The sequence below is a fragment of the Saccostrea echinata genome, unplaced genomic scaffold (assembly GCF_033153115.1).
Source record: "Saccostrea echinata isolate AGI-Se365-2 ecotype Australia unplaced genomic scaffold, CSIRO_AGI_Sech_v1 ptg000029l, whole genome shotgun sequence".
NCBI classification, from domain to species: domain Eukaryota; kingdom Metazoa; phylum Mollusca; class Bivalvia; order Ostreida; family Ostreidae; genus Saccostrea; species Saccostrea echinata.
The window spans coordinates 29,623,167-29,649,535 of NW_026889778.1; the positions used below are offsets into that span (position 1 = coordinate 29,623,167).

At 35.4% G+C, this 26,369-nt stretch overlaps 1 protein-coding gene across 1 annotated transcript; it reads left to right on the forward strand.

The window, feature by feature from the left end:
• Nucleotides 1–1,564: 1,564 nt before the first annotated feature.
• LOC133195787 (hepatocyte growth factor receptor-like) lies at nt 1,565–20,757 on the forward strand. Its single transcript, XM_061331728.1, has 21 exons — nt 1,565–1,604; nt 2,259–2,337; nt 3,251–4,509; nt 4,728–4,934; nt 8,250–8,372; nt 9,055–9,249; nt 9,907–10,052; nt 11,245–11,371; nt 11,471–11,607; nt 11,749–11,967; nt 12,065–12,161; nt 12,917–13,174; nt 14,142–14,300; nt 14,728–15,010; nt 16,436–16,600; nt 16,764–16,847; nt 17,087–17,271; nt 17,834–17,943; nt 18,200–18,362; nt 18,922–19,058; nt 19,259–20,757. The coding sequence occupies exons 3-21, from the start codon at nt 3,400–3,402 to the stop codon at nt 19,497–19,499; spliced, it is 4,146 nt and encodes a 1,381-aa protein (XP_061187712.1). The 5' UTR covers nt 1,565–1,604; nt 2,259–2,337; nt 3,251–3,399; the 3' UTR covers nt 19,500–20,757.
• The last annotated feature ends 5,612 nt before the right edge of the window (nt 20,758–26,369 follow it).

The window sequence follows — 26,369 nt, forward strand, 5'->3', positions numbered from 1 at the left end:
ATTTAATTCAATACTAATGGCAATTTGGCCGTAAAATCTTTGTTGAATGCAAAGAACAGTTCAATGGTAATTGACAGATAATTTTAATTCCAGGGTTAAATAGTTAATTACCCCTAATTCCAGCTCTTTAAATAAGTGGGGTAGACGATATTTTTTTTATTGAAATCGGGCTTTAAACAGTTAAAGCATAATCACTTTTTAAAATATTCTTGGATTTGAATAAATGTTCCTTAAAACTTTTCTTATGTTTTACTCACATAAAATTAAACATATATTATTAATAAAATACAATGTTTTAGTTGTAAACCCTATTGAAATTGGTGAAAAAATAAGCATTTTTGTAGTTTTTTGTCTGTAAACATATGTCCCCCCCCCCCCCCCGGTGAAACACAAAAAGCTTTGGTCTGAATTTGTAAAATGACAGTCCATATTACCTGTAAAAAGGAATTTTTGTTTCACGGGGGGTAAAGATGTTTTAAAAATATTTTCCGTTTTCCGTTGATTTCTATAGTGAAAAACACAAGTTTTACCAAAATTATAGAGTTGTCTCTCTTTGTATTCCCAAATAAGTAATGTTTTATGAAAATTCATATAAATATCTATGTAGATATGAAAAATCATTCAAATGTATTAACTTTTGAAAATTGACTTGGAGGTAGGCGGGAGAACAGTACTATCGTTCGCAGTTCTTTACTCAATATATGTTACACCGATGTTTAATATTTAAATGTTTCTTGAATAAAAAGGGGAAGAAAGCATATGGAAACAATTTTTACAACACTTGACTTTAAACTTTTCTATTTTAATTCTATAAAATATTTATAAATACTTGTATTATAGAAAGTAGACTATTTCGTTCATCTAGTCAGCAAGAAAATTTTTATATACAAAAATAAGGTTATTCAGGAAATAAGAATCAGACAATTTTGTTTATTTGGACAGCAAGATCTCAGTCAGTGGGAATCCCACCATTATTGTTGAAATTGTCCCTTTTTGCAGTAACTAACACGAAAGAGTTTGACAAAAATGAATAAATATAAATAAATAAAACTATTTTGAAAAAAAAAAACAAACAAAAAAAACACAAAAAAAACAAAACTCAAAACAATTCAGTATCTTTTCTTGTGCATGCAAGTTGAGGTTGTGTCTAGTTTTTTAATTTTTTTTTTTTTGGGGGGGGGGAGGGGGGGTTAAAGCATGGTTCTCTATACATGTATATATCTTACACATTGTATATTTCTATACTATATTATATATTGGCAATATTAATGGGGCACACCCCCCACCCCCACCCCCCACCCCCACCCCACCCCGGTTCCTACAGCCATGTTGTAGCAATTTATTAATAATAATATAATTATAATAAAAAAAACTAACTCACATGAACGTGTTTATGGATTTAATTGTCTTTCTAACCTATCTTAATGAATCAGAGTACCATAAATTTCCATCCTCTGTTCATCAAATTTAAAATAAAGTTCGAGGTCTAAAATGTACTTCGTGAGGAAAAAGAAAGATCCGCCCAACAAAAGCTACCTGTGGCTTCCGGCTTGGTCGATGAAAATGAAAGTACACTGTATCCCCTCTACAGGTAAACTGTGTAAGTATGTTATACTTATGTAGGTAAGTTTCTGAAAAGTACGTAATAAAGAACACGGATGTAAAAAAGTAACCAACTATTTAGTTGAAGAAAACTAATTAATGTACGTATTAGAAGTATTGAACTGAAAGCTTAGTTATATAGCCTTGATTTCCGGTATTATTTGATCGAACTTCATTACTCATACCACCTGTAATTACGGCTGTACCTTTTCTTCATGTCTTCTATTTGTATATATTGTTAACAATGACAAACAAAATTGTAATTTATAAAATGATAGAGGCTTCATGCACATATTAAGAAATAAAAAGTTTAAGCATGTACCTTGACATACATTTCATGGGTGGGGTCATGCATATATAGAAATAGAAACATGCAACTCGAATTTTCTCTTTTGTGTGAACTGTGTTTACGTAAAGGCATATATATTTCAGAAATGGGGGTTAATATCCCCCTCCCGCCATCCACATCTGCACTGGTGCTCAATGATGTATTGATGTTTTTTTCTTTCTTGCCATATTTGGTTTATTACTGATACTACATGGCTAAAAGAGCGTGCAATAATCAATGTTAATGAGGCAATTTCAGTAAATCATTGTTTGACATTTTAGAATTGTGGCATAGTGTGTAATTATCCATTACCATTTTTATCATACAGCTACCTTCAAATGTTACGATACCAATTTTCAAACCAGCTTTAGAATGTGGAGGTAGAAATTTCCATCCTGAATTTTCCAGTAAGTATAATATAGATCAAGGCCTGCATTTCACTATAGGAAATTGGAAATCAGTTTTGAAATTTGAATTTAATTTACTTTAGAAATATGAATTTAGAGAATAATTTTTTCCTCATAAAAAATATATGCTGTGAAAAAGTGAAGACAGCAATATATATACTGGTACTGGTAGTGACAGATAATGTATTACTGGTACTGGTACTGACAGATAATGTATTACTGGTACTGGTAGTGACAGATAATGTATTACTTTTTTTTATTTCATGTATGCATATTTTAATTATAATTTAATTTAAAGAGAATTGAAATATATATGAGTGTGCCTTAATTATTGTTCATTAATATGCAAGTGACAATGGGATGCTGTGCTGAGATATGCTAGGGAATACTTCCTATAGTCGTTCTTTTTTTTTTTAAATGATTTCATCCTCAAGGAATTTAACAATAGTGCATTATGTACACTGAAGTTTCTAAAAGTGGAACATAATTACAGTCAACAAATACTGTACATGTGATGTTAGTCTGAATAAAGTCACTAAAACTTCTTAAATTCCAGTACTAATCTTAATACAGTGTTTCCTGGGACGAGTGGCTAGCACTTGAAATCAGAAATATATAGTGACTACTGGGATTTATCTGAATTTTCAGGATGCAAGTGTAACCAAATGGAAAGCAGACTAAGATACCATTGATAGATTACAGGTGTAATATATATTGATATGTAAAAAAAAAAAAAATCACTCAGACAAGGTTCTTGTGGCAATGTGGATATTGCTTAACCATTTGGCCTCAGGTTATAGTTGACACAATATGAAGGCATAATACTTGTATTTCTTAATTGATTTCATTTATATCTGTCAGTTTATATATACATTTGAACATGTATATATCAATTATATTTTTTTTATTGCAGTCTGATCAGCTGATGCTGTTGAACAATGTTTAATCAATTGGAAGTGGAATTATTTGACAAGTGAATGTTTGATATTGAAGTTAGGTGGAAGTTTACCTTCTGGGAGCCTGTTCAAAAGAGCAAATGGTTGAAAAACAAAAGGCAGCATAATGGAAAAGAAGATAGTAGTGTTATGTTGTGGGGTATTCCTGCTACTGGAGATAACCAGGACACAGCCTGAAGCAGCTGTCATCTCACACCATGTAGATCAGGGGAGTATATATGAAATTATGGTCCACCCTGACACGGGGGACATTTATCTGGGGGCTAAGAATGTGTTACTTCATCTGCGGTCTGATTTGCTTGTCCTAGGAGGAGAGGTAATGGGCCCCTGGAAAGATAATCAGCAGTGTTCACCAGACCCCACAGGGGCATGTAGTGAGGGAAGAATCCCCACTAGTAATCAGGTCAATATTCTAGCATATGATAAAGGGACAGGGTATATGCTGGTTTGTGGCTCTATTTGGCAGGGCAAGTGTGAGCTTAGAGACACTAGAAACATAAGTCGTGTTCTCAAACTGACAAACAGTAAAACCAACTTTGTGGGCAGCATCAATAAGAGGCATGTGTTCGCGTTTTATGGCAGTAAACCTGTGGGTGGTGGTGGCGATCTTTTGTATGTCGCCATGGGGATGGATGGCAGACCACCCCAATATCAACCAGCTGCCATCTCTACACGAGATTATCAGGCTAAAGACAGAGAATTTAAATATTATATTAATGGTTCTATGTATCACACATATGTTGATGTTCATTCAGATCTTATAAAGAAGTTCAAAGCATACTACATCTATGGTTTTGAGTATGAGAACCATACATACTTTATCTCAGTCCAAATGGAGGATGCTCTAGCAAGTACACCAAGATATCTCACAAAAATCATTCAGATTTGTCAAAAGGACAAAACGTATGCCTCCTACACTGAGCTCCCTCTACAGTGTATGTCTAACTCTGTGGTGTATGACATTGCCATTGATGCATATTATAACCCATCACTAGCCAATGATCTTTCCAGTGGTCTAGCGGTAACGTTTGGAAGGACAAGCAGTGGTTCTGATGCGGATCCATCCCTGGGATCTGTTCTGTGTTTTTATGATATTCTGGATATTGTTCAGAAATTTGAAGAGTTACAGTACCAGTGTTTCTCTGAAGGTGTAGGAAGTCAAGTTACTTGGCTGGTGGGGAAAAGCTTATCAGAAGTTAGGAATTGTGAACGAGATGTAAGTGTTACATATAGCATTGTTATCATAAATGTTTCAAACAAAACCCTGATCTTATGCATGTTAATTGATAACACAGAAAGTGCCTCTTGTTTTTAAGCAATGTGCATTTAGTAGGTTTTTTTCTGGTTTGCTTATTTATTTTTTGGATAAGAATGTCTTCATCTCCCCCGTTATTCCCCTGACCTCAGTAGAATCACTACAAATTTACTATTTAGATGAATTATGTCCAGAAAGACTTCTGTGGATTGTTGACCAACATTGGAATACAGGAGAGTGCCACCAGTCAAAACAGGGACCAGTTTAAACTGAGTCATGATTCTCTCTACCATGTGCCTGACAAACTGTTAACATCTGTTGTCATGGTGATACAAAACAAAGAGAGAGTAGCAGTTTTAGGAACCAACACTGGGCAAGTTGCCAAGGTAATAATTTCATTACATCATTATATCAATAAATTATGAGTAATTTATGATAGTTTGTTCCAAATTATTGAAAAGGGAGCTAACATTTCAACACTTCCAGAGAAAATAAAACATATTTAATTATTTATCTTCTAAAGCCCCCTGTTGTTACTAACAAGTTCAGTATCGAGTTATGTAAATTACGATGTCTGTTTTTATCAAGGCTCTCTATAGCTCACTTTTTTTTTAGGTGTGTTATTAATTAGTGGTCATCCAGACTCTCTATAGTTTACATGTTTTACAGGTGTTAATAAGTGGTCATCCAGACTCTCTATAGTTTACATGTTTTAAAGGTATTAATTAGTAGTCATCCAGACTCTCTATAGTTTACATGTTTTACAGGTGTTAATTAGTAGTCATCCGGACTCTCTATAGTTTACATGTTTTACAGGTGTTAATAAGTAGTCATCCGGACTCTGTATAGTTTACATGTTTTACAGGTGTTAATTAGTAGTCATCCAGACTCTCTATAGTTTACATGTTTTACAGGTGTTAATTAGTAGTCATCCAGACTCTCTATAGTTTACATGTTTTACAGGTGTTAATTAATGGTCATCAAGACTCTCTATAGTTTACATGTTTTACAGGTGTTAATTAATGGTCATCCAGACTCTCGATAGTTTACTTGTTTTACAGGTGTTAATTAGTAGTCATCCAGACTCTCTATAGTTTACATGTTTTACAGGTGTTAATTGGTGGTCATCCAGACTCTCTATAGTTTACATGTTTTACAGGTGTTAATTGGTGGTCATGCAGACTCTCTGTAGTGTAGGTTTTTTACAGGTGTTAATTAGTGGTCATCCAGACTCTCTATAGTTTACATGTTTTAAGGGTGTTAATTAGTAGTCATCCAGACTCTCTATAGTTTACATGTTTTACAGGTGTTAATTAATAGTCATCCAGACTCTCTATAGTTTACATGTTTTACAGGTGTTAATTAGTAGTCATCCAGACTTTCTATAGTTTACATGTTTTACACGTGTTAATTAGTGGTCATCCAGACTCTCTATAGTCTACATATTTTACAGGTGTTAATTAGTAGTCATCCAGACTTTCTATAGTTTACATGTTTTACACGTGTTAATTAGTGGTCATCCAGACTCTCTATAGTCTACATATTTTACAGGTGTTAATTAGTGGTCATCAAGACTCTCTATAGTTTACATGTTTTACAGGTGTTAATTGGTGGTCATCCAGACTCTCTGTTGTGTAGGTTTTTTACAGGTGTTAATTAGTGGTCATTAAGACTCTATAGTTTCCACTTATTACAGGTGTCAATTAGTAGTCATCCAGACTCTCTATAGTTTCCACTTATTACAGGTGTTAATTAGTGGTCATCAAGACTCTCTATAGTTTACATGTTTTACAGGTGTTAATTAGTGGTCATCAAGACTCTCTATAGTTTACATGTTTTACAGGTGCTAATTAGTGGTCATTCAGACTCTCTGTAGTGTAGGTTTTTTACAGGTGTTAATTAGTAGTCATCAAGACTCTCTATAGTTTACATGTTTTAAGGGTGTTAATTAGTAGTCATCCAGACTCTCTATAGTTTACATGTTTTACAGGTGTTGATTAGTAGTCATCCAGACTCTCTATTATATGTTTACATGTTTTACAGGTGTTAATAAGTGGTCATCGAGACTCTCTATAGTTTACATGTTTTACGTGTGTTAATTAGTAGTCATCCAGACTCTCTGTTATAAGTTTACACGTTTTACAGGTGTTAATTAGTGGTCATCAAGACTCTCTATAGTTTACATGTTTCACAGGTGTAAATTAGTGGTCATCAAGACTCTCTATAGTTTACATGTTTTACAGGTGTTAATTAGTAGTCATCCAGACTCTCTATAGTTTACATGTTTTACAGGTGTTAATTAGTGGTCATCCAGACTCTGTATAGTTTACATGTTTTACAGGTGTTAATTAGTGGTCATCCAGACTCTGTATAGTTTACATGTTTTACAGGTGTTAATTGGTGATCATCCAGACTCTCTGTAGTGTAGGTTTTTTACAGGTGTTAATTAGTAGTAATCAAGACTCTCTATAGTTTACATGTTTTACAGGTGTTAATTAGTAGTCATCAAGACTCTCTATAGTTTACATGTTTTACAGGTGTTAATTAGTGGTCATCCAGACTCTCTATAGTTTACATGTTTTACAGGTGTTAATTGGTGGTCATCCAGACTCTCTGTAGTGTAGGTTTTTTACAGGTGTTAATTAGTAGTCATCAAGACTCTCTATAGTTTACATGTTTTACAGGTGTTAATTAGTAGTCATCAAGACTCTCTATAGTTTACATGTTTTACAGGTGTTAATTAGTGGTCATCCAGACTCTGTATAGTTTACATGTTTTACAGGTGTTAATTAGTGGTCATCCAGACTCTGTATAGTTTACATGTTTTACAGGTGTTAATTGGTGATCATCCAGACTCTCTGTAGTGTAGGTTTTTTACAGGTGTTAATTAGTAGTAATCAAGACTCTCTATAGTTTACATGTTTTACAGGTGTTAATTAGTAGTCATCAAGACTCTCTATAGTTTACATGTTTTACAGGTGTTAATTAGTGGTCATCCAGACTCTCTATAGTTTACATGTTTTACAGGTGTTAATTGGTGGTCATCCAGACTCTCTGTAGTGTAGGTTTTTTACAGGTGTTAATTAGTAGTCATCAAGACTCTCTATAGTTTACATGTTTTACAGGTGTTAATTAGTAGTCATCAAGACTCTCTATAGTTTACATGTTTTACAGGTGTTAATTAATGGTCATCAAGACTCTCTATAGTTTACATGTTTTACAGGTGTTAATTAGTGGTTGTTAAGACTCTCTATAGTGTACATGTTTTACAGGTGTCAATCAGTGGTTGTTAAAACTCTCTGTGTGAACATGTTTTACGTGTGTTAATTAGTAGTCATCCAGACTCTCTATTATAAGTTTACATGTTTTACAGGTGTTAATTAGTGGTTGTTAAGACTCTCTATGTGAACATAATTAGTAGTCATCAAGACTCTCTATAGTTTACATGTTTTACAGGTGTCAATTAGTAGTCATCCAGACTCTCTATAGTTTACATGTTTTAACGGTGTTAATTAATGGTCATCAAGACTCTCTATAGTTTACATGTTTTACAGGTGTTAATTAGTGGTCATCCAGACTCTCTATAGTTTACATGTTTTACAGGTGTTAATTAGTGGTCATCAAGACTCTCTATAGTTTACATGTTTTACAGGTGTTAATTAGTGGTCAATAAAACTCTCTGTAGTGTATGTTTATTACAGGTGTCAATTTTTCTACAACGTGGTCGTTATCTGACAAGCTGGAGTATAGCAGACAAGGCAATATCTAGTCAGTCAGAGTTGGACAGAAGTCAGGCACATGTCTTTCTTATTGCTGATCAAACTGTAAGTTTTTATTAAATACATATATGCAGTGTTTTTTTTTAATTTTCATTTCTTATTCCCTGTATGATTTAAGAGTTCTAATGATAAAAGGACCTTTGTGGGACTTCCATAATGCTAGTGATACTGTACATTTTAAACAAATTTGAAGGAATTACAAGTTAAAACTGTATGTTTGTTGTTTTTTTAAAATATCACAAGATATTCATTATTTGATATCAACTCACAACTTCTGGCTATGTGTGCTGATTTTTTATATAAGAATATCTGAGATACTCTGATTTTAAATTAAGAAAATTCTGTATAATTATCAGTGGGTAGGGTACACTTTACATACATTGCATATGATATTAATGTCTGCTAAATTCTGAATCCTTTATAGACTTAATATCATCAATATACTGTAAATCACATTTTATCCACACAAACATTTTTACTTACATTTTGTGCAAGATATTCTTGGAATCAAAATAATGTTCTTGTAAATTATAACTTCTTTAAGTTCATAGAAGATAAGATTGCTTTTTATATGGATTACAAGTATAGGACATTTGTGAAATTTTGGACTCAAATTAACGTGCTTTTTATTTTTTGGCCAGTATATAACCATGTAAATAATAATTTACAGCAATAAAGATGAATGTAACTTTTGGAATGATAGAGGAGAGTTTTTGTTTGATTACAGTTGTACAAGTTTCCTCTGTACATCTGTGATGGATATACCACTTGTGAAGCTTGTGTGGGGAGTCGCGACCCAACTAGGTGTGGGTGGTGTGTAGATCACTGCTCCACTCAAAACAAGTGTGTCAACCCTCCACAGACAAGTACTGGACAGCAAGGACAGTGGCAGAATGATACATGTCCACCAGTTATATCACAGGTATCAATGTCACATGTCCAATAATTATATCACAGATATCAATGTCACATGTCTACCAGTTATATCACAGGTATCAATGTCACATGTCTAACAGTTATATCACAGATATCAATGTCACATGTCTACCAGTTATATATGACAGGTATCAATGTCACCTGTCCACTAGTTATATCACAGGTATCACTGTCACATGTCTATCAGTTATATATCAGGTATAAATGCAGCAATTTTTTTCTACCCATTGGGAAAGAGTCCAGTACCGGTTCAACTGGAAAAAATAGCATTGAAATAGAATAAAGGAGAATTATCTGTCATTTAAACAAATGAAACCTATTTTCTGTTTATTCCAATCTCATCACCTATTACTCCGTTTTTAAAGAATAAATAACAAGTATTTATTGTTTTTCATATCAATCTCCCTTGTTTTCGCATTTTCATGCTTTCAATTTGTCAAAATATTTGACACTACGATGTCTACACCACAGGTCCCGTTATATTACGACTATTCTCTACTTTTTTTATATGGATTTCAGCACCATAAAAATAAAAGTGAGTAATTTTATTTTGCTAGTGGAGCTTCTGGCGAAATTCCCCGATAATTAATTTCTTGCATATATTTAGGAATCTACAGTACTGTACTTTATTTACCCCTTTTAGGTGACCCCCTCAGCTGGCCCCATACAGGGACAAACCCTGTTAACTCTGCAAGGAAGAAATTTTGGATCAGCCAGAGCCACAGAGGTGATGGTTTCCCTCAATGGAAGTGATTGTAAGATACAAAGCAAGGGGAAAAATGACACCATGTAAGTTAACCATTTAATTGTACAGTAGAGCCATGTTTACAGACACCAATAATCCAGACAGTTCAGCTTCTGGACAATATTTCTGGGGGAAAATTGATATATTAGTTTTTGCCCTGTCCGTCTGTCTGTCTGTTTGTCCACAAAAACTTTAACATTGCCCATAACTTTTGATTGGTTGGAGTTATGGTTTTCATATTTCCCATGTGTATTTCTTGGGACAAGACAATTCTTTTGGTACCATCATATTTGACCTTTTGACCTTGAAGTTTGACCCAGTTTTGCAAAATTTTACCCAACTTTATCATGGCTATAACTTTTGAACAGTTAGTGCTAGGGCTTTCATATTTCACATATGTAATCCTTGTGACAAGACCTTCCTTTAGATATCGACCACTTTGACCTAGGAGTTTGACCTACTTTTGAAAAACTTTAACCTTGGCCATAACTTTTGAATGATTGGTGCTACAGCTCTCATATTTCACATGTGTATTTCTTGTGAGAAGGCTTTTCCTTGGGTACCATTAATTTTGACCATTTGACCTTGATGTTTGACTTACTTTTGTAAAACTTTAACCTTTTCCATATCTATTCAATGGTTGCTGCTGTGGCTTTCATATTTCACAGGTACGTTTTTCGAGACAAGTCCTTACTTTGGGTACCAACATATTTGATTTGCATTTGAGAAAGTATAACCTTTGCTATAAGTTGCCATCAGTGTTTCACAACACATCTTGTTTTTTCTTATATTCACTATGAAACTTGTCTAATCAATATTTTGTGTATTCTGAAATCTTGCCGAATAAGATGTGAACTTTGAAGTCTCTATTAGTAAATACACTTGTTAAAAATGTTGTCTAATCCAAAACATTGTATACTCTGGACAATTTCTTTGGAACCATGAGTACTAGTTTTACTGTCTTCATACATTACACCAGGCCCCAAGACCATAAACTGAGAACAGACTTAAAATTTCAAATCAATATAATTTTTGAAATAATTTGATAATGAGACCAAATTTTCATCAAATGTTTAAATTGAAATATTATACAAACCTGCAAATTTTTAAGTACGTATGTTAAATAAAACGCAAGATATTCAAAATCAAAATTTGACTTAAGTCTGTTCTCAGTTTATGGTCTCGAGGCCAGGCTGGTTTTGACTTAATATCAGTATGACCATTTGTTTTACCAAGGTTACAGTGTAGGACCCCTCCGTCACAGAGCCCTGGGACAGCATTTATCTTACTTACAGTGAAAGACAACACACACAAAGGATATAAAATTAGCGGCACCTCAGCCTCTGCTCAGTTCCATTATCAGGTAAGTAGTCCTCTAGTTGTAATGGATTATTGTCACTATATTTATATTTGAATGTTAGTGTAAAAAGTAAGCATTGACTAACTATATCCTGATCAACAGGTGCCAGTTATTACAGGCATTTCCCCAACACTGGGGCCAGTATCAGGCGGTACATCATTGACAATAAGTGGAGAAAATCTGGACATTGGTTCAGACCTAAGCGTATTCATAGGAGAGGCAGAGTGCAGCGTACAGAGGTATTCGTATACTGTGAACTTTTCTGATATAAGTTTTAAGATACACTGTAGACACAATTAATTATATTGTTAGTATTTAGTTATATTTTATTTGGCATAACTCTACTAGCTGTTTATATAGTTGACATGTTTTTTTCACAGGAAACAGCATTCATCTATTCTCTGTCTGACTGGACATGGAATGGTGTCTTCAGAAATAACATACAAAACCTCAGCCCTGGAGGCCCTATATCCCTCGCTGGTTACTGCTGCATATGTCACAGTTCAAATTGACAACAGTCACACAAACAGTTCACAGATGTTTGCCTACGTCAATGATTCTACAATCACCAGCATACAACCTAAAACTTCCATTGTGGAGTAAGTAGCTTTGTGCTATACCTTGTTAAGGAAATATTGGTACTGTAGCTCTGTCCTGACTATGCTAGTTATATTTGAATTTTACAATGAATTGTAGTGGTGGACTTGAAATTGTTGTGAGAGGAAAGAATCTGAATGTAGTACAGCATCCTCAGATAGGAGCCACAGTAGACGGAAAAAATGCAGACCTGCGGGTAAACTAGCTTTACTTTAAACTGTTTTTAATGAGAGCTCATCTGTATGAACTAGTGGGTATCAAGTCTGACTATTGCACAATACAATTCACTATGTCACCAATATGCATTTATAAAACCCTTATAAATATTGAACAAGGCAAAAATTCTACACAGAGATCCAAAAGTCCAGTAATACTGATTTTGAGGGGAGCATTCACAGTCCAACAATTTAGATATTGGACTGGCTATTAAGCTTATATTGGTCCAGAATTAAAGTTATAGGCCTACTTACAATACATCTATTAAGAAGTCTATAACCAGAAGTAAATTGCACAGAAGTTCTTTTGTATACATGTATAGATGACATCCCCATTTGTGAACACATTAATTAGCAAAGTAGATAACAGATATTTTGTGGAAGAGTATTTAACAAAACAGTTACTGATTGAAGTTCAGTCAGCCTATGATCCATAGGACTTTATGATAAAACTTGTCACCCACATAACTTCAATAACTTAACTATAGAAAATATGAAATAACATATTTTCAAAATTTTGTTACTTCTTTCAGACTGGAGGAATGGAAGTTTATCAATCCACAAGACAATTAACTAAGTTATCTTGTAATGTCAGACAATTAACTAAGTTATCTTGTAATGTCAGACAAGAGATGTGATTGAAGTGGGCAGGTTGAAAAAATGGAATTGATGCATTCAAAATTATAAATATATTCAGATTTCTTGTGTATCTCAGACTTTTCCAGTTAAATTTCAGGTTTGCAAAGCAACAGCAAATGGAACCATAATGATTTGTCCTTCACCTAGCATCCAGGGTCTTTTGTCTGAACCGGTAGACCCAGAAATTCCCAAAATAGTATCAATCTGGTTCAAAATGGATGGAATTAAGGAGCTGAGAGAGTTAGATAAACATTCCCTAGCCCTGAGTCGCTTCACTTACTACCCCAGCCCAACATTTGAGCAGTTCATGTCTGTGAGGCAGTTTGATCTGTCAGAAGATTTACTTACTATAAAAGTGAGTTAATTAATCATTAAGGATGACCCTCTATACTCTAAATCAAAATGTTTTTTGGACATTGAGAAAATTATACTATTTAAACTTTAAGGTATAATTATTGAGCTTATCTATTTCAAAGACATAGAAGTATTGATGAACAGAAACCACTATTGTTTACTTAAGTGGGGAAAATGCATGCAAATAAAGTGTTCAGTTTATTTATCATGGAGTATTCAAATGTTTAGTTGCTCAGATCATTGCCCTTGGGGGCAAAATACATAAAAAAAAAACCAAAGTCAATTTTTCAAAAAAACGTCATTCCTGACTGATGTGCAGTGCCTCAGGTGTGATGCATCATTTTTTATACTGTACTGGAATGTTCAATGTCGCAGTGTCCATAGTTTTACTATTTGAACACAGAGTCATAAAAATGTTTGTTTTAAGAAAAAAAAAATATCGCACAATTCCAAATATGTAAATGAGTGTGATTAAAACCACATGGAACGTCTCAAGTATTATGTATTAATAGTGTAATAAATAAGATTTCTTTGATTTTGCATTTTCATGTGTATCACTTTCTCACAAAATTAAGCTTCTGACAAAATTTGGTTTGGTCCTGTGTGTTCCTGGAATTCATAGGACCAAATGTCCTGTCAAAAACTTTCACATAGACTGCAGAATTAGTCAAATTTTAAGTAACTAAGTATTCATGTTGCATATCACCACCACCCCAAGGGCTTATGTGGTCACAACAGGGGTCAAAGTTGTACATAGGTTTGAAAAAAAATGTTAAAATTGATAAAAAAAAAATCTTTGAAAAATGTACTACAGAACAATAAAGCAACAAATATTCACACTGATATAAAAGCATCCTTAAGTTGCTGAAGCCTTTGACATGTTCTTTGGAGCCATGATGAAGAATTTAGAGAAAAATGACTAAGGTGAGCATTGTAGCCCTTAGACTTATTGTTTTGTCTGTCCATAGGGTGAACACATTGATAAAGGGATAACACCAAGAGATGTGATTGTAACAATTGGAAACAGCTTGTGTGTGGTTAAACTTCTCCAGAGCAACCTGTTGTACTGTAAACCACAAAACAAGCCTCTAGAGACAGAAGACAGTGAGCCATATTATCCTGTACAGGTATGTACAAGAAAGAAAGTTATTAATTATCTCAAAGAAAAAAGGTATAGTGCCCACTGTCTACACTGACAACTGACAACAATTTCAAAACCCCCCCAAAATTCTGAAAGTAATTGTCTGGATTACAAATTATTACATGTGATCTATGCATTGATGATACCTATCATGCCCATCAGCATCAGCAATATTGTCAAGCTTTTTTCATTGTTTTCTTCTGACTTCTACATGTATATAGTAAACTTCACTCACAGTTAAAGCAGGATAAGATGTTTTTGATAATGGTTGATCTTGACCTTTGGCCTTAATAAACGTACTGGTACATGAAATTTTTTTTCTGAAATTACTGCACAATAATTATCTACAATACAGTGAAAGTTGTTTGAAAAATAATGCCATGAAGCCTTTTGACCACTTGTTCTTTTTACAGGTGAAGGTTGGAGTAAATTTGACCTTTGACATTGGAAATCTACAGTATGTTGGAGGTCCCTCCTCTCAGTCACCAACTCTTATCATTGTCATTGCCATTGTCCTTGCTATTATCATCATTGTGATCATTGTACTTATCATTATATATAAGAAACGATGTGGTCCATTCACAAAGAAAGGTTACACTGCTGGATATGCCAATGGTCAGGGACAAGTCCAATTCCATGGCCTAAGTAACCCTGATGGAACAACGTTTGACTTTGAAAGAGACAATAGAGCTAATGGTGAGTGGGGTCACTATTTACAAACCTCTGTGAATCACTGCAGGTGAGATAAGGCCAGGTATGGCTACTCCAGTGCAATTGAGAGAAAAAGCAATAAATCAGTATATTGGCGACCATCTAAATTCCTACAAAGAAATAGTGAAACATCTTCAACACAAGAGCAAACTCTAACATATTTTTAAGCAACTGTGAGAAAACATATACAAAATGTTCTCTGAAGTATTGTCTGTGCAAATGCCATCACATCATCAAAAGGTGAGCTTATAATTTATGGGAAGAGTAATCATAAAAAAATGCTCATCTGAGTCATTTATCAAAAGTTATTTATAAAGAAATAAGCAAATTCAAAGAATTGTGGCTTGTGGTCCCCTGCTTATAGGGTCTTATTGGTTGGGGTTCAAATGCATATTGTAACTGTTTTGTCTGCCTTGGCTTGTCTGTGATAGCAGTCTAATCAAAAAGAGAGATAATGTTGAAGTACAACCAGAAGGGTCTTTTCACAGCTAATGCATGTAAAATATTGAAGCCCTGTCTTTTCTGGTGCAAATCTACATATATTGCCTAGGTTAAAATTTTTGAAAAATAGGTCAGAGGTCAAGGTCATGGGCATGAGGTCAAAAATCCTAAAACATTCAGAAAGGTCTTGTGTCAGGTAATACACATTAAACATGAAAACTCTTTTCTGTCATTTAAAAGACCAAGGTTAAAGTTTTTGTGACAGAAGACAGACAAATGAGACTTAATGTCTCAGCAATTTCAGGAAGTATGGGGATAAGAAGTTAAAGAACTTGCACATTAAATGCATAAAAGCATGTTTCATTTCAAATTAAATGCATATTGAAAATCTCTCATAAACTTCACCAGATTTATGATAGCTCTCCCCACTATCCTGATATCACCATACTGTGTGATGTTATATGACATACAGTGTATTACCGGGTACAATGTTTATAAATAAAGTAAACAAGCTATTATGTATATATGCAGTGATTCCCTAAAATAGATTAATATGCAAAGATGTTCTAAAAATGTTTGGAAATTATTTGCAGATGAAAAGATAATTGACCTTATCCTAAACAAAGACAATATGCTTGTGCTTAGATTAATAACAACTGGTCAACAATCTATTCAGTTGCTTCCTTTCTGACAACTGATATACTGTAGACGTACATTTTTACATGTGGGATTAATTTACCATATGTACAAATTTTCAATGAAAAAAAAAAGATATTTAAGATGTAAATCCGCAAATTTACTACCTGTGTATTGAACAGAAATTGGTATTCCATGGAATTATGACCCCATAAAAAAAGTATGTGCACAGTGTCTAGAAATGCCAAAGAAATATCTCAGTGCTTGTTTGTAATTTTGTAAAGAATTTTGTGTAAGTCTCTATTACTATTTGAGATTAAATTCAAATTTCAGATTATCAGGAGCGCCATCTATCAGAGAGTCGTGATGATGGTGCGGACTTGTCAAGAGGGGACACAGCAGCTGTTGTATTAGACGAGTCTACAGTTCTTGTGTTACGAGACAAAAACCTTCTGATAGAACACGATTGGCTGTCAATGGGGGAAATACTGGGCAGAGGTCAGAATATAAAGGGTTACAGGGCTCTTCTTCTCACTGTTTAAGTGGAAATTTAATCAGTATTAAAATGAGTCATTTTTTTGGAGCCTGAATTGAATATATCTAAAAATGAATCTTTTTATAGATATTTTTGACACCATAATTGACAAACATTATTTTGCAGGTCACTTTGGATGTGTATACAAAGGATATATCACATACCCGGGGTCTAAAACTGAAACAATGGTAGCTGTGAAAACCCTACACCGTAAGTTGTAATACACTAAAACAGTGGTAGCTCATGTGAAAACCTTACACTGTAAGTTGTAATACACTAAAACAATGGTAGCTGTGAAAACCCTACACCGTATTAAGTTGTATTACACTAAAACTGAAACGAAGACCTAGAATGTAGATTGTAATACAATAAACATAGACTGTGAGATTCAGTAGTATAGGTAAGTTGATCACTATACATTATTTCATTCTGCTTCTTATTTAATACAGAAAACAGTCCCAGAGAAATTGACATAAGTCAGTTTATTGATGAAGCACTTCGCATGAAAGATTTCCACCACCCTAATGTTTTGACCCTCATTGGGATTTGCTTTAACTATGATGCCATGCCTCTTGTCATACTGCCATATATGGAGCATGGGGATTTACTGACCTATATTAGGAATGAAAACAATGTGAGTATATCTCAGTAGTTAATCAGGGATATGGCTGTTCAGCATGTCAAACAAAGGGATTATCTTGTATGCCATCTGTTGTCTGTTATTATGTCATTGTACACTCAAATAGGAACCTTCTTGTTCACTTATAAGAAATATTCTTGAAAACTGCAGCAGTAATTCATGGGTATCTCAAATAACACAGACACATTTGGCTCTCTAATTCTCGTGCTCATCTAAGGTCTCTGTTAGATTTCTTGGATTTTTTTTTTTTGGTGCTAGTGCCCTATTGTCATTGTGATGGCATATGACTTGATGAGATTTTTTTTAATAATACACATTTCTTGAAATCTGTGCCTAAATTTGAAATAATCTTGAGTCATGATGCCTTTATCAATCTAAGAGAAGATCTACTATGAGTGACACTTCAAAACTTTTAATTTAAAACTGTATTTGAAATTGTTCCCAAATGAACAATACCATAGTTATATATTATGAAATTAAAGTATCACAGTTTACATGGTGACTGAATCTGATATTTTTTTTTATCAATTTAAACATGAATTTTTGTTGATTTCAGAATCCAACTATAAAGGATCTCATTCTCTTTGCTGTTGATATTGCCAAAGGGATGGAGTACTTATCACTTCTTAAAGTTGTACATAGAGACTTGGCATGTCGGAATTGCATGTAAGTCTGGAGAAAACACAGTCTCATAAATTATACTGGTCAGAAAGACATTAATAACAAGTGTCCACTGTATACAAAACTATGAAACACAATCAGCATTCTCAATAACAAGTGTCCACTGTATACAAAACTATGAAACAATCAGCATTCTCAATATCAAGTGCCCACTGTATACAAAACTATGGAAACACAAGTGTCCACTGTATACAAAACTATGAGCTACAAATGTACTCAGGTTTGTTTACTGTAATTCCAGGCTGAATGAGGAGTACCGAGCCATTGTGGCAGACTTTGGTTTGTCACGAGATATATATGAGAGAGATTATTACAGTAGTGACAATAAAAAAAGTAAACTGCCTGTCAAATGGATGGCTCCTGAAAGCTTAGAGAAGGGCACCTACAGCTCCAAGTCTGATGTGGTAAGTCAGCTATATAACGATAGGTTAATGGATTGTTAGCTAGCCCTTCAGACATAGTAAGTTATAGGTAGGCTTTTTAAATTGTTGATTTAAATCGTTAAATTTGATTGTCATTGTCAATCACCAAGATAAATTAGCTTAGCTGAAATCACCAGTCAGGGATTTCCCATGGTAAATTCCATGGTTTTATTAGTTTTTATCTCTTAAAATTTGGACCTTTCATCATCCAAAATTAAGTTCAAGCAGTGAAATGAAAAAAAAATGTATTGAAATCATTGAGTCACCATAATGAACACTTCTACTGAGAACCATCAAGTAGAAAACGTTTATGGCAGAAAAAATACAGCAAACATTTTGTTGAATTGATAATTGATGGACAGTACAATTAAACACATGGTAATATTAAAAAAATTTCCAACCTTTGTACAATGCCCAGAAAAGCTCTGAAAAGTAAATTGTTATGAATGGGGACTTGCCCTTGACCAGAATTAGAAATAAATTTAACAAACCTTTAGTGTCTGGTGTATCTTGGTGATGTAGCATATATATTGTCTTTCAGTGGTCCTTTGGTGTGGTACTTTGGGAGTTGATGACCAGGGGAGTTAATCCATACCCAGAAGTAGATAACTGGGATGTACTGAGGTATATCAAAAAGAACCGGAGAATGCCACAACCTCCATTTTGTCCTGACCCACTGTAAGTCATGTTTTAGAGAGTATTCATTTGGTCATATTTCATATTTACTGACTGATTCTGTTATCCCAGTCTATGTAACTGATTCACTGTGTAAGACCCCAGGGCCTATTATGGTGTGTACCTCTGAACACAGAGAACTGTATGACGCCATTGTTACTAGACGTGATGTAATGAGTTGTGAATATCTGTTTGATTTATAGATATACTGTGATGAGGAATTGCTGGGAGTTTGACCCTAACAATAGACCTCAGTTTAGTGAGTTAGTGACGTCTATTAAGGAGATGTTAGTCGTGTTAGAGCACAAGATGAAACAAGGGCAGCATAGGTCAAACATACAAAGTACCTACGTCAATACAGAGAACTGTACGGACTATCACTATGGTAACCAAGAGGAGGAGGAGAAATCTCCACTAGCCAGTCCCATACAGACTGATGTCTGATTCCTCATCAGTTCAAATCATGCACTGGGGGTCGGGACTTGGAGACTAGTCCCACTAATCACGGGGGACATTGGATTCAGACACTCAGTATAAACCAAATGGCAGGAAGGGTTTTCTTCTAGCAGTTTTACATATACTATGAGTTTTATTTATTTTTAACAAAGCTTTAAAATACATGCCTGGTTATCATACAATATATAGCCGTCCAGACTTGTTGTGAATTCAGAAACTGCACTCAGCTGATCAATGTACATGTAATAGGTAGCTTATGTATGCTTTATGGTATATAAAAAACATACACATATATGTATGTATTGAATGGACATTGATGCATCACTAATGACTGAACATTCACTGATAGACTTCCAAATGTGATCTGTTTTGATTTTACCATGACACCATTGATAATAGGTAGTTAGTGTTCATTTATCTTGAAGATTCAAGGCTTTTTGTTATTTCTGCACACATACATGCATGTATTCCTATTTGTTTATCAAAAAGAATATACATATATTCAACCATATTTTAAACAAAGAAACAAGAATTTTATACTCTCTTTTATACTGTAAGCAGCGAAGGTATTTCTATACTTGCTGTAGATTTGAGAGCAAAATCCTACTTTTCTCTATGACTGATGCTGTTTGTAAAATGGAACAGTGAACCATGTACTACAAACAGGATAAAATATGTTGAATTGCACAAATAAACAAAAGATAAATTTCAATTTTAAAATCGCAATGTTCCTTATATAAACCGGCCTTTACCAGCACCATATTTGCCTCCATAAGCCCTTTAAAAAAATTGGTGGGTCAGCTAGGTTTTCTTAGATCTGTTCTTGCTGACCATACCGTGTTATAAATTAAAGGGTAGGTTTACATTTCTTTACACATATCAAAGTATACCTGAAAGGTAGAAAGCTTATCCTTCAGTAATACAGGGTATGACAAACTTTTCAGCATCTCTTGAAAATAAAAATCATTTGATCAATTTACATGAACTGAGCTTATTGGGACACCAAGATAGTACATTGTGTCCATCATTTTGTACATGGAAATTATCTCATTGTATAGATGTTATTCCTTTGTGCTAATTTTTGTTTGTTTTGGAGTAAGTATCAATTTTGTCATGCATTTTGAAGATAGACAATTGAATATTTTGTCTATAGATATTTATTGAGGACACAGGAGAAGAGAAACATTCCATTTTAATTAGATGTATTATTCTTATGAAAATAAAAACAGATTTTTAGTACAAACGATTTATCTGCCTTTGTCATTTGTTAATAGGGAAATATCCTTTAAAACTTGAAATGGCCTAGTGAAATTTATTTGTCAGTAGGAGAGGCACAGAAATTCAATTACAGGATTAAAAAAAAGTAAGGACAATACATTTTAAAAATGAAAGAAGCATGCAGACAATGGCGTATATTCCATATACTAGGCAAAAAGGTTGTAGCCTACACATCATTTTGTCAGGGATAAAAATTTAGTTGAAAAAAATGGGAAAGGGCAGTTGATTGTAAATCTTATTAATATTATTTTGTCTGTTTGTTGCATATGCCAAAAAAGCATTCTTAGCAATCCGCACTTTTATACCTATACAATGTGAATTGTTTACAGTTTTGCTTTTTTAAGCCGAAATTCAAGTGTTTTATTAAATCTTATCAGACAATTTCAAAACCATCGACAGAAACAGGATTAGTGCAGGAAGTAAAATTGATAACTAGAAATATTTTTGTTAGTTGGAAGTTAAACGTATTGATCGTTTCGATTATTCAGTAAGGAAGTTTCCATATTTTCTAAGCAGAGTAAAAGGATAAGAGTTCTCATTTTTGTTAAGTGGTCTTCATATCATGATATAAACTGAAAATATGTTAACAATATCATTTTCACTTGTCAAATTACAATCCTAGATATCTTCGAGCTTGCAAAAATGCTCCCCTTGACCCCCCCCCCCCAATACCTATCAAGAGGGGTCCCTTGCCTACCCACACTTTGCGCCTCGGATTAAATCTGTGACTTCACACTAGCCTACACATCAGCAGAAAGGAAAATAGGCCACTGGCAGGGAACAGTAGCTCACATGTAAGTATTGGCCATTTTCTTTGGTCCTTAGAATAGTCAGTCAAAATTACACACAGATGCTTTTGGACTAAAATTGAAAGAAAAGAATTATCAATTCCTACCCTGATTCCCCCCCCCCTTTTTATTCTCAGAATGCACATATATGTCCCAAAATGCACACTTGATATATATATATATATATATATATATATATATATATATATATATATATATATATATATATATATATATATATATATATATATATGTCCCAAAATGCACACTTGATATAATAATAGGATTTCCTATCCTTAACATAAAAGCATACAACTTTCTTTAAACAATAATGGTATGGGTCTCGCACACGGACAGGTCTGTGTCCTGCATGTATCAGTACCAGGACAGGTATGGGTCTCAAATCTGGGATGGGTCCTGTACCCGGACAGGTCTGTGTCCTGCATGGATCAGTACCAGGACAGGTACGGATCTCCGAGGTCCCTGTCCTATACACAGACAGATCTTAATAAAATTCGAGGAAAAGTAATTACAACTTTATTAACCTTCAAATACTGTATTAATTTCAAGCCTTATTAACCTCCGCCGTACCTCACTATTACGCCTCTTAGGACCTTCTACCTTGAGCTCCGACTGGCAACTGCCAGTTGCAGCATTCTGCAGAACGCTCATATATATACCCATTTATACCCGGACTATCCTTGGCCGCTATCGTATCGCACTACGATAAAGTCCGGCTGACGTAATGTATAAGGACATCCCGAGTCCGATCTCTGTCACATTACCCACGCCTCTATTCCTCATGCGCCCTCGTATGACAAAAACAGTAATTAAAATTAATGATGATAAATGGTTAAATGAAGAAAACATGATCTATATAGACAACATGAAAGCAATGATAATGACTATCTGAAAATTCTTGAAAACAATGACAATGATTTGCTGAAAAGACTATCTGTCTAATTAGTTTTAGTCCTGGACGTAATCTTGAAGCCAAGTAGGGGTATGCCTTTCGCATCTTGGTCTCCTATCACCAGCTAATTCATCCGCGACTTCAATATTTTTGTCAGATGACCCAAAGTCATCCTGATCCTCAAGATCTTTTTCAACATTTGAGGAATCAGTTGTCCCCGGCTCTGTACACTCGAGCCCTAAGTCTGTATCCTCGCCTCTGAGCACTTGAGATTTACATGCTTTTGATCCACAGTTGATCTTATACAGGACCTCAGAGACTTTTGATAGAACCTGAAATGGTCTTCGCCAATATGAAGTCAACTTTGGGGAGCAACCAATTTTCCTTTGGGGAAAAAACACATATACTTGGTCCCTAAGTTTGAATTCTTCATACGACATCTTCATGTCGTGATAATGTTTTTGTCGAAATATAGCTCCTTCTAAATGTTTCCTCACCAAATTGTGAGCCCTTTCCATCCGATCGGTCAGGATCCAGACCCAATCATGTTTCGGTACCTGTTTCCAGGATGCAGGCATATCATATATGATGTCCAGAGGGGTAGCAGTTTCTCTACCAAGCATCAACATGTTTGGAGTGTATCCGGTTGATTCATGTTGTGATGCCCTGTATGCCATCATTACGAAGGGTATGCTCTCATCCCAATCCCGATGGTTCTCGCTAACATAACTTCCCAGCATGGTGGCTAACGTCTTATTGAACCGTTCTACCATACCATCAGACTGAGGATGGTATGGTGTGGTTCTTGTCTTTCGGATCTGTAAATGCTTGCATACTTCGCTAAACAAAAGACTTTCATACTGACGGCCTTGTTCAGAGTGAATGGACACAGGAACTCCAAACCTACAGATTACTTCCTCCACGATCAGTCTTGCAACTGTCTGAGCCTCCATTTTGGGCATTGGAAAGGCTTCTGTCCATTTGCTAAAGTAATCCGAAACCACCAGTATGTAGCAATTCCCTTTATCTGTGACCGGAAATTCCCCAAGGATATCTGTGGCTATCCTCTCCATTGAGTAGCCCACTTGCAAAGGCTGCATAGGCCCTCTCTTTGTTTTATGTGGAGCCTTCCTCCGGGCACATATGTCGCATCCAGCAACATAACTTCTAACATCGCTTTGCAGTCCTGGCCAGTAGTAATTTTGTCTGATCTTGTTCAGGGTTTTGGTCACTCCTAGATGGCCAGATGTCTTGGAGTCATGCATCTGCTGTAAAATAAACCTTCTCTGTGACAGTGGCATAACAATCTGATATGTCGTGTTGTTGCTTTCCTCAAGCTCCCATGCACATACGACACTGCAAGTTATCCTTCAATGCCAATCTACTCCACTGAGCCCACAGTGATTTAACCATATAACTTTCAGCAGTAATTTCACTGTAGTCTGGAAGCTTCTTCTCCTCAATCCAATTCTTAACGAGTCTTATATCCCGACTTCTATCCTGTATCTCTACCAAGTCCTTTGATTCATCTGTCTCCGTGTCTTTGACTTCATCCTGTAATACCCTTGCATATTCCTCATGCTCATGCAAATCTACTTTCTCCCAATCATCAAAATATCCACACTGGACGCATGGGAGTCTACTTAGCCCGTCAGTATTTCCATGTAGCCTACCGCCTCTATGCTCGATTTCTATATCATACGCCGATATCACCTCTAGCCATCGAGCTAACTGGCCTTATGGATCCTTAAACCTTAGCAACCATCGAGGGGAACTGTGATCTGTTCTGACCACAAAGTTACGTCCATACAAGAAATGTCTGAAGTGCTTTATAAACGTTACTATTGCCAGGAGCTCCTTCCTGGTCACACAGTACCTTCTCTCAGACTTGCTAAGAACTTTACTGGCATAAGCGACTACCCTTTCCTGTCCATTCTGGATCTGAGAGAAGGCTGCGCCGATCGCATTTTGACTTGCATCGGTATCTTAGATAAATGGTTTACTGAAATCTGGAGGTTAACTTAGTTTTTAGAACATCAAATGCTATTTGACATTCATCTGTCCATTTGAAAGCAACTGATGCTTCTGTCAGTTTATGAAGCGGTCGAGCTATATCAACAAAGTTTGCTATGAATTTCCTGTAATAATTACAGAGGCCAAGGAATTTGTGTCTTGTTTACTGGCTCTGGCCATTGCCTCACGACTTCGACTTTCTCCGGGATCTGTCTCGACCCCGTTTTCTGAAATAACATGACCCAGGTACTTTACTTGTTTTGCAAACAACGGACATTTCCTGGCCTTCAGCTTCAAACCAGCTGACTGTAGCTTCTCAAAGACCTGTTCTAGATTATGTAACGTTTCTTCGAATGTTTTCCCATATACAATGACATCATCTAAATAGATGAGGCATATCTGCCACTGTAGTCCTGACAACACAGTTTCCATAAGACGTTCAAACGTTGCCGGGGCATTACAGAGCCCGAATGGCATGACATTGAACTCATAAAAACCTTGCCGGGTTGCAAACGCCGTCTTATGCTTATCGCTTGGACCTAGCTCTACCTGCCAGTATCCATTCAGATCTAGAGTACTGAAACACGTTGCTCCCTTCAGCTGATTAAGCGACTCGTCGATACGGGGAAGAGGATAGGCGTCTTTGATAGTGACACTGTTCAAGCGCCTATAATCCACACAGAACCTTTTGGATCCGTCCTTCTTCTTCAACAAGACTATTGCTGATGACCAGGCGCTCTGGGAAGGCTCAATAATACCTCTTTTAAGCATGTCGGATACGTGCTCCTGGACTTCCTCCTGCATATGGAAAGGAAGACGCCTTGGTGCCTGTTTGATAGCTGGATGAGTACCTGTATCTATCTTGTGCTTAACCATAGAGGTTCGACCAACGTCTTCATCAGCCACAGAAAACAATATTCTGAGTATTTGATGAGTAAACTTCTGGCCTTGTCTTTTTCATTACTCCTAAGAATCGTAGTGCTTCTATCAAGAAGAGATGAAAGTGCTACAATCTCTTTAACTGGAGACAATTTACCAACTACAGTTCCTGGCTGTATAGTCTTATTTGTGGATGACAGATTCATAATACGGAGTGGTACTGCCTCTTGGCGTCGTATCAGTGTTCTGGCTAGCATAGCAGAATCAGATTTTTGGAATTTTTCGGATGGTTCCACAAGCCCTATCTTCACAGGGAATCCTCCATCCGGCCCTGCACATATCTTGCCCTCATTATTTCGGATCTTGGAGGTATAACTATTCTATTGACCAAAAGCAATCTTGAACTCTTGTGCAGTACCCTCCATCTGAATAGGATGTTCTATATCAGAGATTTCAACCTTGTGTGTACGCATATTTATGATAGCTTCATACTTAACAAGAAAATCTAAACCAAGAATTCCATCTACAGATAGATCGGCCACTATCATCTCATCGCATTTAGCACAAGTTCTATAGATGTTTTACCATATATCTCTACACAGGATCCATTAGCGGACAGGACGTCTCTGTCTACCTGCTCTAATAAGGAATGGTTGGTTCCTTGTTCGTTCAGATCCTAGACAGAAAATGAGAGACATGACTGAGCATAGGTCAGATGACCGGTCCCAAGGCAAAATGCAAAAGACAGATGAACACTCTAGAATTGTTCAGTCTATTAAGGAGTCAGGGGCTTATATGACTGCCAAAGTATGTGGGATGGATACCTATCTACTCATTGACACAAGTGCCACTTTTCCTTACTATCAAAGGTATGTTATGGAAACATAAAAAAAACATATGATATACCAGCTACTTATCTTATGTAGTAAATCAATATCATCATAAATATAATATACCAGCTATTTTTCTTAGGTAGTAAATTAATAT

Excerpts from the sequence above, each read along its gene's own strand:
- LOC133195787 (XM_061331728.1), top strand. The coding sequence starts at position 3,400 with ATGGAAAAGAAGATAGTAGTGTTATGTTGTGGGGTATTCCTGCTACTG. Across the intron at positions 14,301-14,727 it reads AGCCATATTATCCTGTACAG|GTGAAGGTTGGAGTAAATTT; the intron begins GTATGTACAAGA and ends TTCTTTTTACAG. Across the intron at positions 15,011-16,435 it reads AAGAGACAATAGAGCTAATG|ATTATCAGGAGCGCCATCTA; the intron begins GTGAGTGGGGTC and ends TTCAAATTTCAG.